Genomic DNA, 19,989 nt, shown 5'->3' on the forward strand with positions numbered 1-19,989 from the left:
TTGCATTACTGAAGCTATCTCAGGAGGTAATGGAAAGGATTAGTAAGGATTTCATCCATTCTCAGTTTACTTCCCAACAAGTCTAAATATCCCTCATCTCCCACACCCCTTGCACTAAACCAGATGTTCTCAAATGACCTTCAGATGTTAAAATATTAGAGTTGGAAGGAACCTCATAGCTCAATCTAGTTCAATTCAATGAGTAGCATATAGATAATATTCAGTGACAACAATTATGACAACCTGTGGAGTTCAAAGTCCTTTACCTACAAGCAATCAAATAGACCCATATCTAGGTGGCACACTGGATAGAGAGTTAAGCTTGGAATCAGGAAGACCTGAGTTCAAATCTATCCTCAGATACTTATTAGCTGTGTGACCCTGGGCAAGTCACTTAATCCTGTTTGCCTCAGTTTCCTCATCTATAAAATGAGATAGAGAAGGAAATGGCAAACTGTTCCAGTATTTTTGCCAAGAAAACCCCAATGGGGTCATGAAGAATCATACAGGACTGAAATCATTGAACAACACAATCACATAGAGCTAGACTTAGGCATCCTCAGGAAGAAGGTGGCATGCATGATACAAGTGATCTGTCTCTAGGATCTCTTAGAAACTTGGCAACTCTTTTAATACCACTTCCATTCTATTTCTCTAAATGAAGCACTCTCCATGTTGTAATGTAAGCTGGTAAGTCTTGTGAAAGGGGCACTACATATGGAGTCGGGAGGACTTGGTTTCAATGTTAGTCTGGGGAAGTCACTGCACCTTTTCTGGGAAAGTCACTTCCCCTCCTCAGTTTTTTTGTCTCTAAAATGAAGGAGTTGGGTTTGATGTTGGGTTCTAAGATCCCTTCCATCATGGTGTTTAGGAGAAATCCCAAACAACTATGCCCACACCATCAACCAAAATTTATTTAGAAATTACTGAGGGGGATAACAGGTCTCAGTCTAAGAAGAAAAGCAGTGTAGGAGAGTGAAAACAATGCTAGACTGAAAGCAAAAAGACCAGGTTTCAGATACCACCTAACATTTAACCAACTGTGACCCCAAGTCACTAAACCTCTCTGACTCAGTTTCCTCATCTGCAAAATGCGGATAATTATTTGTTGCTGTGTTTTAAGTGAGTTAAGGGATATAAAAGCACTCTTCACATGTTAAAGGGTCTCATAAATAGCAGTTATTATTTTAATTAAACAGAGAAACTATTCACTGCATTCAAGACTCCAACTTCCCTACACACTGTTTCTTTAAGACAAATTTAAGACGAAAGACTCAAGTTTTCCTAAACATTTTAAATAATGTTTGCCTGCTTATTCATCCTTTCCAAACATAAGAAGTCCTCAATTTATAAACTGGCTATTTTTTAGAAGTTCATAGGATCATATATTTACCATTAAAGAGAACTTACTGGTCATCTATTCTGATTCCCATTTTATAGATGAGGAAAGCAAGACCCAGAGAGATCAAATTATTTGATAAAGGTCAATAAGTAGAAAAGACAGGATTTGAACCTAATGCCTCTGACTCCAAATCCAGTGTTCTTTCGACTATATCTTGCTGTTATACAGTACATCCATAAATTGTGTTTTCCCAATTCAAACAATGCTTTCCCCCAGAAACAACAGATTTTGGGTCCCATGATCAGTACATACATGCCTAGGTGTACACACACACATTCACACAAATGCTAGTTAATACCATGAAATACATCATGCACAACGTTTCATTTTAGTTACATTAGATAAATGCACAATAAGGTAGAGAGTCAGTATTCAATAGGGCTGGTCTAAGTGTCAGGAAGACCTGGGTTCAAGTTTTATCGCTTATAGTCAATCAACAAGCATTCACTAGAAGGATATATGGTATGATGGATGGTGAGCTGGTCTTGAAGTGAGGAAGCCCTGTGTTCAAGTCTCACCTCTGACATAAATTGACTATGTGATTCTGAGCAACTCACTTAACTTCTCAGGTCCCAAGGCAAATTTCTAAGGATCTGAATTACAGAGGCAACACCTTCCTAGAGGGAATTTCACCAAATGAGAATTTTCTTTACCAGTGAAATCACAGGTCCAGTCCTTATCCCTATAATAAAGTTAAGTCTAACAAGTGATTTCCTTAAATCATACATAAAAATTGGTCATTACCCTATACAGACAAATCTGCAATTATCAAAAAAAGTAGAACAAAATACTAATACTGTTAGACTGCTAACAGGCAAACAAACTAGAACCCTGTTGTCTACCCATACGTGCTTGAGAATACTCCCTACAATATCTCTGTTATGTGGTAATTCATTCTTCTCTTGAATAACTCAAATGAAAAGGAACCCAGTAAGTTTTGAGGCATTCTATTTTTTTATGGTTTAAGTGTCCCCTATACCAAGTATTCCCTGAATTTTCAAAGAATTGCCATTTTTCTCATTATGCGGGTTCACAACCATGGATTCATTCTTGACTATTCCCTCTTCCTCACCTCTTTCCTCTTCATATCTTATCAGTTGCCAAGTCTTTTATGTGAACTCTGCCTCTACAATAGGTCTCTGATCTGTCTCCTTATTTCTACCTACCCAGTCTACCCTAACTAATTTAGGTCTTTATCACTTTTCACCTGGATTATTACAATAATTTCTCAATTCATCTCTCTGTCTCCACTATCTTTTTTATTAATTTATTTGTTTACTTTTAGTTTACAATATTCAATTCCACAATTCCTTGATTTTCACATTCTGTTCCCCTCCCTCCCCCCCCCGCCATGGCAGCATAAGTCAAGTATAGCATCTGTAAATACTTTCACATTAGACATTAGTCAGGTTATAAAGACAGATTGTATCAGATGGAATGAAAAATGGTAAAGAGGAAATAAAACCAAACAAGAAAAGGAAAAAGATCAGGTAGTTTGCTTCAAGCTGGATACAAACTCAGTTCTTTCTAGTTCTTTCTCTGACATCTCTCTCCATCATGAGTCTTTTGGGATTGATTTATATCACTGCATTACTGAGAAGAGTCCAGTCTATCAAAGTTGGTCCTCACACATACGTTGTGTCTGTAATTGTGTACAAATTTCTCCTGGTTCTACTCTTCTCACTCATCATCAGTTCATATAAGCCTCTCCAGGTAAATATGAAGACCATCTGCTCTTCATTTCTTATAGCACAATAGTATTCCATAACATGCATATACCACAACTTGTTCAGCCATTCCCCAATTGATGGGCACCCCCTTAATTTCCAATTCTTTTCTACCACAAAAAGAGATGCTATAAATATTTTTGTACATATGAGTCTATCTCACACTTCTATGATCTCTTTGGGATATAACCCTAGAAGTGTTATTGCTGGGTCAAAGGGTATGAAATTATTTATAGCCCTTTGGGCATAATTCCAGATTGCTCTCCAGAAACATTGTATCAGTTCACAACTCCACCAGCAATGCATTAGTGTTCCAATTTGTCCACATCCTCTCCAGCATTTGTCATTTTCTTGTTTTGTCATCTTAGCCAATCTGACTGGTAAGATGTGGTACCTCAGAGTTGTTTTGATTTGCATTTGTCTAATCAATAGTGATTTAGAGCATTTCTTCATGTGCTTATAGATATCTTTAGTTTCTTTCTCTAAAAACAGCCTGTTCATATCCTTTACCATTTATCAGTTAGGGAATGACTTGTATTCTTATGGATTTGACTCAATTCTCTGTATATTTTAGAAATGAGTCCTTTACCAGAGACATAGGTTGTAAATCTGCCTCCACTTTGATCTTCCCTGAACCATTCTCCACAAAGCAGTCAAAGTGATTTTCCAAGAGCACAGAATCTCCAGTGTTTCGAAGAAAAAAATACAAACTCTTTTCATTTGACTTTTAAAGCCCTTCAGAACCTGGCTCCAACCTACCTTTCCATGTTTATTACACATTACTCTCCCTTCTACACTCTATATTGCAGTCAAACCATCTTACATGCTATATGTTCAATCTCATTGTGACATTCCATCCTCCACACTTTACATAGGCTGACTCTCATGTTAGAATTTTTTCCCATCGACTACGCCCCACCCACTTTCCTTCAAAGCTTAGCTCAAATGCTAGGAATCCCATATAGATTAGGAACCCCAGACACACACTTTTCCCCATGCCAGGGGTCTTCCTTCCTCCAAAGAAATTTCTCTATGTATATTCTATATGTAATTTTTTTAGGTCATTTATTTTTATTTGCCTTAGATCATTACCTTGTCTATAGGAGGTCTCACCAGATGTCTTATTTTTTTATTTTTTTCTGGCACAACCTTAAATTTACTCTTTTTACTTTTATTTTTAATTTATGGAATAAAACAAATATTTCCATAATATATAATGTGTCCCTAAAGTCTGGCCACATAGGAAATCTTGTTTATGCATATTTTCAAGAAATGAAATTAGCATAAATGAGATTTCATAGGAAGACATAGAAAACACAGGAAATCTCATTAATTAATTAAATTAAATTAATCTCATTAATATGGAAAATAATCCCCAATAGCTCATGAAAGCTATTATTCCATATGAAATGGTCATTGCTAAAATTTCACTAATTAAATAAATTGTTGCTGAAAATTTAATTCATTTCATTTCTTAAAAATATGCATAGTTAATGAGATTTCCTATGAGTCCAGACTTTAGGGACACCCTATATAATAAAAAGATGATTACACATGAAACTCAAATCTATTGTGTACAACTTGCTATTCTTTTCAAAATACAGAACAATCATGTAATTTTTTTTCTCTTTTCCCTTTTTCTTTCTTCCTCCCACCCAAGAGAAGCCTACCATTAGACACAAATAGTTGTGCTTGTGTGTGTATGTGTGTGTATACGTATACACACACATATATATGTAAAATTATCATATGTAAAATACAAACTTCTATTTATCACTTCTTTCTCTGGATGTAGATAGTGACTTTCTTTATATGTACTCTACAGCTAATTTGGTGCACTTGTAATTTTCACCTATTAGAATGCAAACTCCTTGAGGAAAGGGATCGCTAAGTTTTGTTTTTGTATTCCCACGTTTGGTATTCATACATGATGAACAAGATGAAGTATTTAGTAAATGTGTGCTCAGTTGAACTGACTTGAGCTAAATTCATGAGCTATATTCAAAGTTACAGTGTATGTAGCAGGATGGTTGAGATTTCACACTCTCTATTGTACCATGCCTAGGTCTGTTTTCCAACCACCCTCAAAGGTACCTCTTAATTCACTAAGCTCTTCAAAGAAGAACAGAATCTGAGACAGAATCATCTAGCGCAGGGCTTCATAACTAGGTAGATTTCAGAAGGTCTGTGAATTTGTTTCTTACAAAATATTTTGATAACCATGTTTTATTTTATGCATTTATATTTATTTTATTTGATAACCATGTGTTTTATTTTATGCATTCAAAACACTGTCCTGAGAAGGAGTCCATAGGCTTCACTGCACTGCCAAAAGGGTCCATGGCACAAGAAAGGTTAAAATCTCTGCTCTAGCCCAATACCCTAATTCCTTGGATTTTATGCCAGGTCTTCCTCAAGTGGCACAGGAGATAGAGTACTGAACCTGGAATCTGGAAGGTCTAAGTTCAAATCTAGCCTGACATACTCACTAGCGGTATAACTCTGGACAAGTCATTTAACTTCTCTATCTGCCTCAGTTTTCTGACTGGTGACATGGAGATAATAATAGCACCTTCCTCCCAGGGGTTGTTGTGAGAATCAAATGAGATCATATTTGTAAAGCACTTTACAAACCTTAAATGCTAGCTATTATTTTTGTTATTGTTACTGCTCATTATCTTTCAGTTTGCCACAAGATCTACATAAAATTCAACCACTTACTTTAGCGGAGACACCAAAGTCACACTTTAATCTTAGAGAATAGATTTTATACATAAAGAATGATGGTAATGCCTTCACATGCTGTGTAAAGATAGTCCTCTCAGGGTGGTCAAGACACTCTCAACAGGGTGATTGGGACACTCAGAGTAGAAGTACAATCTCCCTGCTAGGTTTCTGTATGTATATTCCCTCTCTCCCTGAAGGGTGCTATGTGCAGTGATGGAAGAGTGTGACTCAGATTTTTGTGTGGATCATGATATATTGATTATTCCAGGATTTGCCTTTTATTGAACCACTGTGATATATTGACTATCCTTTCTTTTGTCTTATTATTAAGTAAATGTTTTATGTTTAAAAGCTAAAAAAAATTTTTAAAAAGAAGCCTCAGAAGTACAATCCAAGAGCCTATAGATATCCTTCTGCAAAGATTTCAGCTGCCAAGACATTCTGGCTTTATAATTTAGAGATCTTTTGTCAGGAGTTGCCTCAGCCTAGCAGAGGTTGGTTAAGTAGAGAGAGACCTGAGTGTAGCTTCCTTCCCCCACAAAATTTCAGTGTGAGAAACAAATGAAAATGAACCCTTCTCATAAAAACCAATATGTGTTTCCCTCCAGTACTGTCAAATAAATAGTGATTTTTCAAATGTACTAATGCAAGTGGGGGGGAAACTGACAATTTCCCTTTTATGTTAATAAAACTGTCTTGGCCTAAAAAAGCAACAATCAATTTCCCAGGGCCATATATATTTCTCTCTAGCCTGTTATTTACCTGGTTTTGAAAAGGAAATTCATTTTCAATGCCTGTTAAATTATCATACTGATAGAGGGGAGGGGGTACAATGAGGGTTAACTCTCAAAATTATTATTTTATAAGGTATTATTATTATTATAGTTATTATTTTATCATAAGCTTTTGATATTTTATATTATAAGTGATTAGAATTGGATCCTGTTGTGAAATCCTTTTGCATTACTTAAGGGTCAGTGTTTCCATAGAAACAAAGATTGTATTCTTCCCTAAACTTGCACTGAAGGGATGGGGAGAAGAACATCAATGACATTCATGGCGGAACTGAGGAGATAAAATGAAAAGAGGGTACTTGAGACTGGTGTAGAGACTGAGTCACAAACAGGAGAAGACAGAGGTTGTCGGTGGAGGAAGGACCTGGCAAAATACTGTCTTGTTCGGATAAAGAATGGATTTGGTCTCACTCCACCATTTCACTTGTGCCATAGAGTCTAAGAGTCAATTTCTTGTGAGTCCAGGAGGGTTGGATGGAGTAATGAAAAGCTCAAGATGACCCCTGGCCCTACTGAGATCCCTAGGCCCTAGTCCCAATAGCACCTACCTCACAAGGTTGGTAGGAGAATCGAATAAGATAATTTATGCAAAGCACTTTGTAAACCTTAAGGCACTAAAAAATGCTAGCTATCATTATTATTATTAGAACCCTTCAGAATTTATGACCTTGCATATAACCTAATTAAGCAGAATGGCATTTAGTACAGGCTATTCCCGAGGAGAGGTAATAAGATATGCTCATGTGAACCAGACCCTCCAGGCATTGACATGTAAAGGAACCATCTAAATAGACTACAGATGAATGAGTGGTATCCCTTTGGTGAATCATGGCATCCTAGGGTTTCAAACTTCCCAATGCCAATTATTGATCAGGGAGGTTTAAACACGGAACAAAGAAGGAATATGGTGTGCATGTGAGGGCAAAATAATATAATGCATGATGTATTTGATAAAGAACCAGCTTTGAAGACAGGATGGGCCACTGTTGACATGTCCTAGGTTGTGTGGCTTTGGACAAGTCGGTAAATCTGTCAGGGCCACAGGAAAATCTTTAAGATCATGAGTGAAAGAACAATTTCCTGATCTACATTAGGAAATAAACTTACTTTACCCAAGTTTCTTATACTAGATGATAGATGAATAAATAGATGAACAGATAGACACAGATAGATGGTTGGATGAATGGGCTGATGGATGGATGGTCAGACAGATAAGTAGGTGGATAGATAGATAGATAGATAGATAGATAGATAGATTGGTTGATTGATTGATTTGGGAGGAAGTTCTGATATCAAAACACCTTTCCAGACATAGAAATACATGCATGCACTGTATTGACACATGTGTATAAATACATATATATGTATATATATATATATACATACTTAAGACTAAATATCTACTATAAAACAGTATTTTATTATATATAGTAAAGGAAACTCTTGTAAAGAAACTCTCTCTTTACCTATGCATGTTGGGTAGGTATTCCACAATTTATAGTCCTAAAGATTTTCCTGTGGCATTGAGAGGTTAAATGACTTGCTTAAGATTATGTAACCAGTAAGTGTCAGAGGCAGGATTTGAAAGCAGTTCTTTATCTATGCATTATGCCATGTTGCAGAAAATGCATGTGTATATACACATGAATGCACATGTATATGTGTATATACATATCCACAAACACATTTACACATGCATGTACATATTAGTACATGTCTATTGATAACATACATACAAACATAAACACAATATACATACATCTGGATAGATGGGAATTGAAACTAGGACGCCTCTCTGTCTTCCTTTTAATGCTAAATAACGAGAGAGGAAGAGGGAGGAGGAGGAAGAGAGAGAGCAAGAGGTCTCAATCCCTCCCTCTGATACATGCTGTTATTTATGTGTGTACATATACACACATATCCATGCATATATGTGTGCATTATGTGTATACATGTATGTGTGTATATATTTACACAATGACATGTGTCTGTGACTCTGAACAAGTCTCTCAATCCCTCAGTGCCCCAGGCTACTATTTAAGACCACAGGTTAAAGAGGTTTGAAATTCTTTACCCAGTTTCCTATACCAATAAAATCAGAGGTCCATTAAATACATACTCATACATACACATATTCTCTCAGTACATATACGTATAAATACAGATTATTTATGTACAAGCACATATAAGCATATGTTGTTGTGAGGGCTGGATATATATTTGCACGAGTCATGTAGAAGAGAGAATTCTGTATGTTCCAGGGGTGTTCCAAACTGAGAATGCTAATCTCAAACACTAACCTAAACACAGATAACCCGGCTTCACCTGGTACTCTTGATGTCTAATCCCCCCCCCCCAACAGCTCTGCAGAGCAATGCTATTTAAGGAGCCAGGGTATCTGTGAATGTAAAAATACTCTTTTTGTGACCCAAGAGTGTTCACACCATCAGAAGAGTGTGAACCAGACAGATCAACACCTCCCTGATGTCATTTTTTTTTTCTTTAGTTCAGAAACTTTACAAAAACAGAGACCTTTTCTCTACCCTCTAAATACCTAAAGTAGGATGAATGCATACTTGAGGCAGGTTGGGACTGGAGGGGAGAAGAGAACAGAACCCAGGATCACCAGAGGACTCTGGAGTGAGTATGTCCCAAGAGTTCAGTGAACTATTTCTATCTGCCCACTAGAGGAGGCAACAGCAGCATCCTCAGCCCCTAAAAACTTTCCATTGGCCTGCCCTGAACTATTTCTTTTGACCCAGACTTAATAGTATTTGAGATATGACTGGCCAAATTAAGGGAGGTCATCTCACACTGTCTAAAGTTAAAGACAAGACCAACCAAATGCTCACTAGAGGTCAGCAGGGTACAAGAGGAAGAGCAGGAACTGGAGTTGGACCCAAGTTCAAATCTCAGCTCTGGCACTTAGTACTTACATGATCATGGGCAACTCACTTAACATCTCTAGGCCTTATATAAAATATGTACTATATGAGAGTTGGTCTGGATGATCTCTGAAGTCCCTATGATTCTTTGATAGTCCAGAGATAGTGTCAAAATGAGTAGACCATCCTAAACATGCTTTAGGAGAATATAGAAGGTTAGAGAAAAATGAAGTGACATTAGTCCAGTCATTAAAAAATACTGTTCTTCTTGTTTTTTAATGTATCACAGCCTGCAAAAGAGATCATTCCTGAGTCCCTCAAGAATGGGCCCATTCCTAGTCTCTTCACATCCAAACCCATACCATATGCCCATGGCTTAATGTGGAAAAGCCGGGGTGAGGCTGAAAAGAAAGAAGAAAGCCAGAGGGAGGATAATTTGGGTTTTAAAACTGGCTGTTTAGAAGTATGGAAGGAAGAGAAGACCATGGGCTGAAGTGTCATTAGTCCAGCCACCAAAAATATTTGTCCCTTTGATCTCCTTACAGGAAGAAGTTCTCCCATTTCAGAATGCTAAGTGGCAGGCTGTTTTGATGACACTTTATTACTCATGCATGACTAGTGTTGAGGAATTTTTTTTTTTTGCCTTTTAAGCAGCCAGTCCTTGAGTGCTAACTCTGACTCTGAAGACTTAGTCTGGAGAAGGGAAATAAGAGGCTGCAGATCAGGGTAAACCATAATGACAGCCTCTTTTTAAGTTCTTGGCCATGTGTGAAAACCCTGTCCGATCAATGACAGAGGCAGGAGTATCTGAAAGAATGCCATGTTTCAGAGTAACAAGGGAGACCTTTCATCTCTTGCCATTGAAGACATTTCATTTTCCTACTCATTAGCAGAGATTAGTAGAGAAAATATGGCATCTCCTCAATTTATACCCCATAAATCACATAGCCCAGAGAGAACTAAACACTTTCACCCTACATCCAAGACCCTCTAAAATCTGCAGGCCTAGGACCAGGAACAACTCTAACCATAAGCCTGAGTTCTCCAGCCCTGTTTCCTTAAATTTTTTTTAAAATTTGGAGGCAATCAGGGTTGTGACTTGCCTAGGGTCACACATCTAGTAAGTGTCTAAGACCAGATTTGAACTCAGGTCTTCCTGACTCTATCCACTGAGCCACCTGGCTGCCCCTGTTTCCTCATTTTTAAAAGGAGGGGTTTAGACTAGATGATCGCCAAGGTTCCTTCCAGCTCTAGATCTAAAATCTGATGACTTACTGACTCTCTTTCCCCTGTTTCCCTACATACATTATACTCCAGAGTCAGGTCACTTTCCTTACTGACCTCTGTAAAACCCATCTTCATTTCCACTTTCTGCTTTTTCTTATGCTGTTTTTCCTGCCTTGGTGATCATCCTACTTCTTCTCCATTTATTTTCCCATCCTTCAAAGTACAATTCAATTGGCTACCAGCTCCAAGAAGCCTTCCCTGACTATTCCTTCATATACTGATCTTTCCTTTCCCTGACCTTCTCTATTGTTCCTCCAGAGGACATTTAGTCTAATCCCTTCATTTTGTAAATGAAGACACTGAGGTTAATTTATTACCCCAAGGTCATATAAACAGCATACCCGAGAGGCAGGATTTGAACCTAGATTCTCAGATTCCACAGTCAATGATTTTTCTATTGTAGTCTTTACAATTCATTTTGACACACCATCATATATGGTCTTATATTATTAGAAATTATTTTTTTGAGCAGCTAAAAATCTCTAATTTTAACTTTATTAAAAGTGTGGGCTTTTTCTTTTTTAATGTTTTTAACATTCATTTACCAAAGATTTTCACTTACAGATTTTCTTCCCATCCCTCCCCTACCCCCACCCCAAGATGGCAAGTATACTGAATACCCACCCATTCCCCCAATCTGTCCTCTCTGATATCCCTTCTTATCCCCCCCCCCTTACTTAGAAATTATTCTAAGAGTATATGTTCTAACTCTGCAACCAAAAGATCAGCTTTTCAAGTATAGAAAAGATACCTTAGAATTATTTTGACTATAGCACCTAGCAGGGTGCTGAAAGCTAAGCTAAGCCTTGAGTACATGGTAGGAGCTATATAAATACTCCCTGCGTCCAATTTATTACTATTTTCTCTACTTTTGTTTTGTTTTGTTTTCAGTGTAGAATACGATTTCCGACAGCAAGAAGGGAGGTTCCATCAAGTCCTAAGTAGTCTGGACCAAGTAGAACCACCACCAGAGACAGCCCTACCACCAAAGCCGCCAGCAGAGCCTCCTGCTCCTGAAAAACAGGAATTACGGAGGAAAACCAAAAAGGTGAAGAAGAAATGTTTCTGGTGGATTTGAGCTTACTAGAGCACTGCAATCCTCAAACTGCCTTCCCAAGGTGGGGAAGCCAAGTGCCATGTCCTCTCCTGCTTGGGAGCCAAACTGCTCAAAAGACCACCAGGGTCATCCCAAGAGGTGTGCAAAATACAGACCTAATCAGAGATGGGGCAGGCAGGCCTCAGCAGGGTTGGGACCAGTCACCCAATGGGACTCAATGGCAGAAGGAGCAGGTCCCACTTGCTAAAGGCTTTGCAGATACTCTAGCGCCAACTTGCAGAGCTCCCTTTCAAACATATTTGGTTTTATAGGGCAAGAAGGTCTCCAGCAGCCACTCACATTCTCTTTCATCCTCCCCCCCTCCAGTGCCCTACAATGACCCACTGACCAACACCATGAAAAGAAACACTCTCTGACCTAGGCTCACAGACAGGGAAAGGGAGTAGGTACAGAGACAGGAGGGTGCTTGAGGGCTACTCCTCAGGCATCCTAAGAAAACAGAGCCCCAACCCACAGCTTTCTGAGACATCAGCAATACTTAAGCACAAAAAGAGGTCAGACTGTGTGGTAACCCTAATTTGTTGGTACTTTTGCATTCCTTAATTAGAAATTTGAACCCAAATTAATTATTTAATAATCTCATGACACTGAAATGTTATTAGGACTTGCAAAGAGGTCCTAATTCTACACACACACACACACACACACACACACACACATACACAGCATGGTCAGTATTATAACTGGTTGCCCATTTTGACATCCAGTGAGCTTTCAGCAAATGAGAGTGGTATAGGAAGGATAAGAAGGATTTCTGTCATGACACTCACTCTCACATGCCATCTAGTCACAGATCCTCAGAGTTCCCCTGGACAAGGTAGGGTCAGAAGGATCTGGGCTGGAGGTGATCGGCCTATTTATAACATCCTCACCCCCTTTTAATCTCCCTTGTAATAACAACAACAACAGAATCAGCTCAGTAAAACCAACCAACATGGTGGCTGAATCCAACCTTTCCTGCCAGTAGAATGTAAGCTCCTTGAGGGCAGAGACTGTTTTGTTTTTGTTTTTGTATCCCCAGCACCTAGAACAGTGCCTTGCACATAGTAGGTGTTTAATAAATGGCTATTGAATTGAATTGGCTGAGGCCTCAATTAAATCCTCATGAGATTTTAAAAAATTGTAATATTTAGTGCCACAAGATTCGGGTGCCCTTACCTATTATTTTCTTTCTTTTTTGTATTGTCAATTTTATAACTACATCCTATGTTTGACTATTTCAATAGTCTTACTGATCATTTCAAATCAGCTTCAGGATTCTGCAGTTTATTAATCTGAGGCATATATCTTCACAATGAGCTAGAAATGAGGGCTTGATGGGAAGAAGTTGCAGAATTTGGAATGGAGATAAACTTCCTATTCCTACTAAACTCTGATTTCTTGTGAGTACCCATGGCTAATTTTCCCCAAGGCTCTAAACCTGAGAGAACAGTCTAATTTAAATGGTGGACAATACCTCAAAAAGAATATAATTAGATTTCTGCTGCACATTCATGGGGAGTGAGAGCAAGGGTCAGAAAGCTTCCTGACTAAATTAAACCCGATGGCAGCTTGTTGAAGCAGTCATCCTTTCATCCCAGGGAAAAGAGAAGAGGCAGACACAAAGAGCATATTGGCTACATAGAGACTATTCAATGGTCAGGTACATCAGTCAATGTGTGGCTCCTAAAAGACCAGTTACAGAGTCATCTGGTGGAGCTTCTGGGAGGAGAGTCATCTGCTCATGGTTATGTGCTGGAAGCACTGGCCCCATCCCAAATCAAGACCTCTTGAGAAAACCACACCAACACTGTCACCTTCCCACATCAAAGCAATGCAGTCCACAGAGCCATTTCAGTGAGAGGAGGAAATTTTTAGGAAAGTTGCCAAGAAATTGCATCCCAGTTGCCGAAACTGTTTTTGTCTTGTTTCCAGGGTAGTGTCTAAACTCACACAAAGAGACTCTCATAAGGCCCAGAATACACAAATAAAACCAATGAACGCTATAAGAAATATGCTTATCACATAATCTCTTCCTGAAGCCACACTTAATTACAGCAATAGCTAAATGCCACAGATACTTATGTCTGCATCTCTGTATAGACAGTCCGTTCTCAAATGGTCCCATCTATGAAAAAAGATCAATAATACGGATAATCCAAAACAATGTTAATCAAAAATTCAATTATACTTGGTTTTGGAATATGGGATTTTTTGTAGTGCATTTGCCATCATAATTATTCTTTAAATTAATTTTTAAATGTGTCTATTTTATCTGAACACATACCAACTATATTTCAGGAAGGTGGCTCAGGACTAAGCTGAATAATTTAACGAAGCCAGCCTGGGAGCCAACCTTTCTATGTGGATAATACATACTTGTAGAAATGACAGCTTATGGTATAATGATGCCTATTATACATCCACAACTACACAAGCCCATGTAGACCCACATATGTGCTCTATTACAGGAGCTCATGTAGCCTCACCAGAACATAAGGGGATCAGGATTAGGTTCTGAAAGCAAGCAAACAAAAATTGAACAGGAAGGCAAATAATGGTTCTGTACCAAAGCATAGTCCAGGTGATCCTAGGACCTGGTTTTGGAATAAGAGAAGGGAATTCCTCAGTACCAAGCCTGTTAAAATCATTAAAGCGAGATGAGCCTTGTCACAACTTCCTTTTCCAACCAGTAAAATGGTCTCTGAATTATTCAAAACTCCCATTAAAACAGTAAAAACAATGACAACACGCACAGAAACCCAAACCCCTACTCAACTCCGTGCAGGAAGACAGACTTTCTCCATTGTAAAATAATGTATAGCATCTGCCACCATGATTTTACCCAAGCACTACACTTGAAGTGACTCTGTTTTATGGAGAAAGATCCATCTAGCAAAAAATTCTTTTGTATAACACAGAGGAGACATGAAGTGACACCAACACATTCTACATTACAGGAGTTTCCATAGCTACTTTATCCGTAGTGAAATAAAAAAAGATTACTCACTATACTTGGTACTTAAAGCTAGCTGCTCTGTAGAGCATTTCTTTACAATGATGTACTAATGTAATGTTTTGTAAATTTCTAAATGGTTTTAAATGGGATATTATCTTTTTCAATAAACTTACATATTTTTCTTAGGTTTTAAGACTCATTTACTGTAGTACTGGTATTCAAGTCCCTCCAGAGACCTGGCTCCACCCTTCCTTCCCAATCTGCATGTACTCTATGTTTCAGTTGAACTGGATTGGTCTGTCTCTCATTCCTGCCCTGCCTTCTCCCATCTCCATACCTTTGCTTGTGCTATCCACCATACCAGGAATGGAATCAGCTATGATTTTACCTCATGAAATCCCTTCTGTCTTTTAAGACCCAACTCAGGGGTTAACTTGTTCACAAGACTTTCCCTGACTCACCACACTCCACCAACCCCCAAATGAAAGTGATCTCTCCTTCTTCAATATCTCTTAGGATTTTGCCTGGATTTTTCCTCTGTGGTTATCTCACTGCCCTTTGTAGCATAGTGACTTATCTACAACAGCTTAGTCCCCAGTAGACTCCGTGTAAACAGAATCTACATCATATCTATGTACCCTCAGTCTCTTTGTACAGAGGAAGTACTTAATAAATGTTTGTTGAATTGACAAAGAAGGGCACCTCCAGGCTTCTGAGGATGAAGAAAGGTGAAAACTGGCAGTACCACTACTCATTGACCTGAGAAGGCTCAGAGAGAGTGGCATTGCTGTATCCATTATGGACAAGTTTCTGAACTGGCACAGTGACGACCTTGTGGGAGCCCTTGGAATGGGAAAGGAGAAGACATCAGCAGCAGAGGTTCCATGGAAACTTAAGTTCTGATAAAGAGGACATGGAATCATATTTCAGAAGATTGTAGTGGGTCTGGGTACAAGAGACAGACAGGATTTCCTTGGGGAAAACTGCATGAGTGAGAAGAAATCAATTGTTGCCATTTCAATAGAGCTTTCAGAGAAGCAACCAAAGAACCTGCTGCATTGATGGTGGGGTAGTGGCTTGAGTACTGGACTTGGAATTGGGAAAATCTGAGCAGAAATCTGGTCTTTATCATCTACTACATGTGTGATTCCTTGAAAGTCACTTACCCTCTCTAGGCCTTGGTTTCCCTATTAATAAAATGAGCCCATGACCTTAAAAACCTGGACCATCTGGAAAATAAGGTATTGCTATCCCTACTAAAATAAAATGAGTTACCCAGATCACATAGCTAGTAATGGTAGAATGAGGTCTAGAACCCATATTATTGTTACAAGAGAAGTCTGGGTGGTTTGCTGAACAAACACAGTTGTTGTCGTCATTCAGTCATGTCTGAGTCTTTGTGACCCCATTTGGCGTTTTCTTGGCAGAGATGCTAGAGTGGTTTGCCATTCCCTTTTTCAGCTCATTTTATAGATGAGAAAATTGAGGCAAACAGGATCATAGATTTAGAGCTAAAAAGCACCTTAGTGGCTATGTAGGCCAATCCCCTCATTTTACAGTTGAGCAAGTCGAAGCCCAGAAAAAGTAAGTGACTTGTCACGCAGATAGCAGGTGACAGTGGCAGGACTGAAAACTTGTTCCCTGGACTCCAAATCCAGGCCTCTTTCCCCCAGTTCCTTTTCCCTCCCAGTTTTGAGGTGTTATAATTTCATTAACTAAACTGAGATTTCAACATGAACTTACCTTGAGTAAGTCCTCTCTAAATTCCATGCTTAGAAACTTGTGACATGCCAGGAAAAAAAAAAAGTTGCTTTTTTTTAAAGGAAAGGAAAACAAATCAATAGACACAGACAAGCTAGATGTGAGAACAACCATGGCGGCAAACCTCAGGACAATTCTGCATTTGACGTTTGTTCCCCCTCCCTCCAGCGGTATTCAGCTGTCTGAATGGGGCTAGTTCTAGTTTTGAGAAATTTTCTACACAGCTTCAAGCTCAGCCAGGTTCCTGTGAGTTCACACTCTCAGATTTTCACCCAGTATTAACCAGGCTCAATTCTGAAGTCTTCCAAGCCCAGCATCCTTCCCTCCTATGGGCAGGACAGAATGGATCATAGATTAAGAACTGGAAGGGACCTTGGGAACTACCTCATTTAACCTCTTCACTTTACAGATGAGGAAACTGAGGCCAAGAGAGCTTCAGTGACTTGGAGGATAGTCTGGCTCTCCCACTGCCAAACTAGGCCTGAGCCACTGTGAGAGGGAAGTGTGTGGCTTGGTCTCAAAATAAGAAGCCAGAGACTAGAAACTTTGTGCTGAGTTCTGTCAAACAGGCATGACTCTAGGCAAAGTTGCAGTTTCCTCACTGACATCTGCCTCCTCGTGCACATAACCCAGCAGTGTTCTTGCTGCTTCTTCACTCTATCTTCCTACACAAGAAAATCAGATCCTCAAAGACCACCTACCCCTTCTGGCACATTTATCATTGACACTGACGGTCCCAACTGAAACTCATTTCAGGACAACTGATTGACATAATTAAATCCCAGGGTGCTTTGCACATTTCACCAAGATATTGCCTCACTGTATGCGAAAGAAAATGAGTTTTGAAATTAAAGCAGATTGTTAACTATTTTATTCCTTATGTTTTTCATTAAAATGACAATGTTTATTATATGAGACATGGTCTGTTTCAGATGAAATGCAATTTAAATGAAACTGAAGGTCCATTTTTCTAAAGAGGCATTTTGAGGGGTTTCAGAGGGAAATCTTACTTTGACTTAAACCCAACTGAAATGAAAAGGTAAAGTAATCACACCAAACAGCTATCTGATATGAAACAAATAAAGCTTGTATTACTGAAGAATTTTAAGAAATAGCTTCTATAAGGTCTTGGGATCTTTAAATACACCATATTAAATCACTTCTCACCAAAATCCAGCCTTCCTCATAGAGAAAATGCTGTTCTTAATCATCAATTAAATGTCAACACCTCCACTCCACATCTGAATTTGGCTTTATAAGTAGCACAGGCATTTTGGGAATAGACAGACATGGTCACAGCAACACTGAAACTTAACTATCAGCCAAATAGGGTAAGTCATTTGAGTAATTTATTTGAACAGTTATGCACTGCTCAACACTTCCACAGAATTCAATGAGACCCTTGATCAAGGATGGTCCCATAACCAGAAATAATATACTAGACAAAAGGGAAAAGATAAGGGGATGAATTTTCTTAAGGAGAGAAACAAAACACCTTTTGCTGCTGGCAGGCGAATAGAGGAAGAGAAAAATATAACATTTTCAAGATGTCTGATAAGCACTCCTTCTGGGAATGATTCCCAGCCTCATCTTCAACAATCCTGGTCCTTCTTAATGCTAGCACCTTCCCTCTGAGAATATCTCCAACCTATTTTGTATACATCTTCTGAGTACATAGTGGTTTGCATTTCGCCTCCTCCGCTAGACTGCAAGCCCCTTGAGAGCAGGGAAGCCTCCCCTTTTTGTCTTTCTTTGCATCCCCAGCATTTAGCACAGTCTTTGGTATAGATAGTAAGCACTTTACAAAATGCTTGTTGACTGGTTGTCCATCTCCTTCGATGCCTGCCTGATTCCTTCAAGCACACTTCCCAGTCACCTTCCTCTTGCTTCAGGTCCTGAATATTCTTGCAGTTTCTACTTCCTAATCTGCTCCTCCTTCTGTTCTCCATTTGACCCATATTTGTTGTCAACCCATGCAAGTTGTATGTGGCAAAAGGAAGCATTTGCACTTAATTTTTGTACCTTCCACAGTAAACATTAGAATATAATACATGATAGAGTACCCAGAACCACAGATTTCTTGCTGGAAGGGGCCTCAGTATATTCTTCTCCAAGCCCTTGGTCTTATTCAAGGGATGATGAGGGAAAACATGGTCAGAGAAGGGAGATGAATTCCCAGGATCAGACAGAGGACAACAAAGCAAGGACCTCATTTCAGACTCTTTCTGCTATACCACACTTTCTTGAAGGATCACAAAATTGTTGAATTTAAGAGTTGGAAGGAGAAACATCACTGGCTATCCATTCCAACTCGTGTCTGAAAAACAGTCTCTATTATAATACACTCAACAAGGCTCATCTGGCACTTCCTTGAAGATCTCCATTGTGTTGGGATGGAGGGATACTCTTCAGTTTGAGCTTTTCACTTCCCTGGAAAAATGAAAATGGTAACTCATAAAATGCCTCCGTTTTTTTTCCATGTGCTTTTCTTCTGGAGTCTTAAGGTCCAAAAATACTCACAACAATTTGAACAATTAATTCAAACTACTAAGTTCCTCCCCTTCCCAGAACAAAGAAAATGACAACACATATTTAGCAAAAGGTGACAGAAGGGAAATAAAATAAAAACAAACCAAAATATGGATAATAGCATTGGAGATAGACCAAAGCTTCCCAAAAGGGAGTTGGAAAATCAAAAGTTGCTTGTAAGATTCTAAATTCAAGCGAATTTAGAAAATGTACCTAATCCAAACCTTTCCTTTTACAGAGGAAAAAACTGATCAGAGTTAAAGTGATTTTTCCAAGGTTGATAGTAAATGAGATTTGAAACCAGATCCTCTGACTCCAAATCTATTCTTCTTTCTACTACATGAAGCTTTGAGAAGAGGTATAAAATGGAATAAGATAAATAAGAGGAAAAAATGCAGAATATATAAGGCTAGTAAAAGGAAGTCAGGAAAATGGGAAGAAGCCAAGAAGAAATCTGGGGGGGGGGGGAGGATACAGTTACTCCTAACCTTTCTTCATGTATAAGGAAAACTGACATGTAATAATGAAGAAATTTCTATGCAAATCTCTAGATCTCTATGGATATTCTATGGGCATCTCTATGAAAATCTCGGGAACTCTAAGGCAATTCTATGGCAATAACATGGTGGAAAGATTGCAGAACTTGGAGTCAGAAGAATAAAGGTCTAGTTCTGTTTTCCCCACAAATTGCCTGAGAGACCTTAGACAAGTCACTGTTCTTTTTCAGACCTCATTTTCCTCTTCTACCTACAAAATGAAGAGTTTTAATGGTCTCCAAAGTTTTTCTAGGTAAGGTCTATAACTCTATTCTATAGCTCTAAG

At 38.7% G+C, this 19,989-nt stretch overlaps 2 protein-coding genes across 2 annotated transcripts in view; one reads left to right on the forward strand and one right to left on the reverse strand.

The window, feature by feature from the left end:
* Positions 1-12,587, forward strand: part of INSYN2B (inhibitory synaptic factor family member 2B) — a 29,912-nt gene extending 17,325 nt beyond the window's left edge. Inside the window, exon 3 of the mRNA XM_069102393.1 lies at positions 11,714-12,587. Within this exon, the coding sequence (XP_068958494.1) occupies positions 11,714-11,900 (187 nt within the window). The 3' untranslated portion in view covers positions 11,901-12,587. The remainder of the gene's footprint in view (positions 1-11,713) is intronic.
* DOCK2 (dedicator of cytokinesis 2) overlaps positions 1-19,989 on the reverse strand; it is a 500,381-nt gene that overhangs the window by 228,172 nt on the left and 252,220 nt on the right. The gene's annotated exons all lie outside the window — the stretch shown is intronic.

The sequence above is a fragment of the Petaurus breviceps genome, unplaced genomic scaffold (assembly GCF_028583685.1).
Source record: "Petaurus breviceps papuanus isolate PSGF00001 unplaced genomic scaffold, PetGlider_PUasm1.0 551, whole genome shotgun sequence".
NCBI lineage: Eukaryota > Metazoa > Chordata > Mammalia > Diprotodontia > Petauridae > Petaurus > Petaurus breviceps.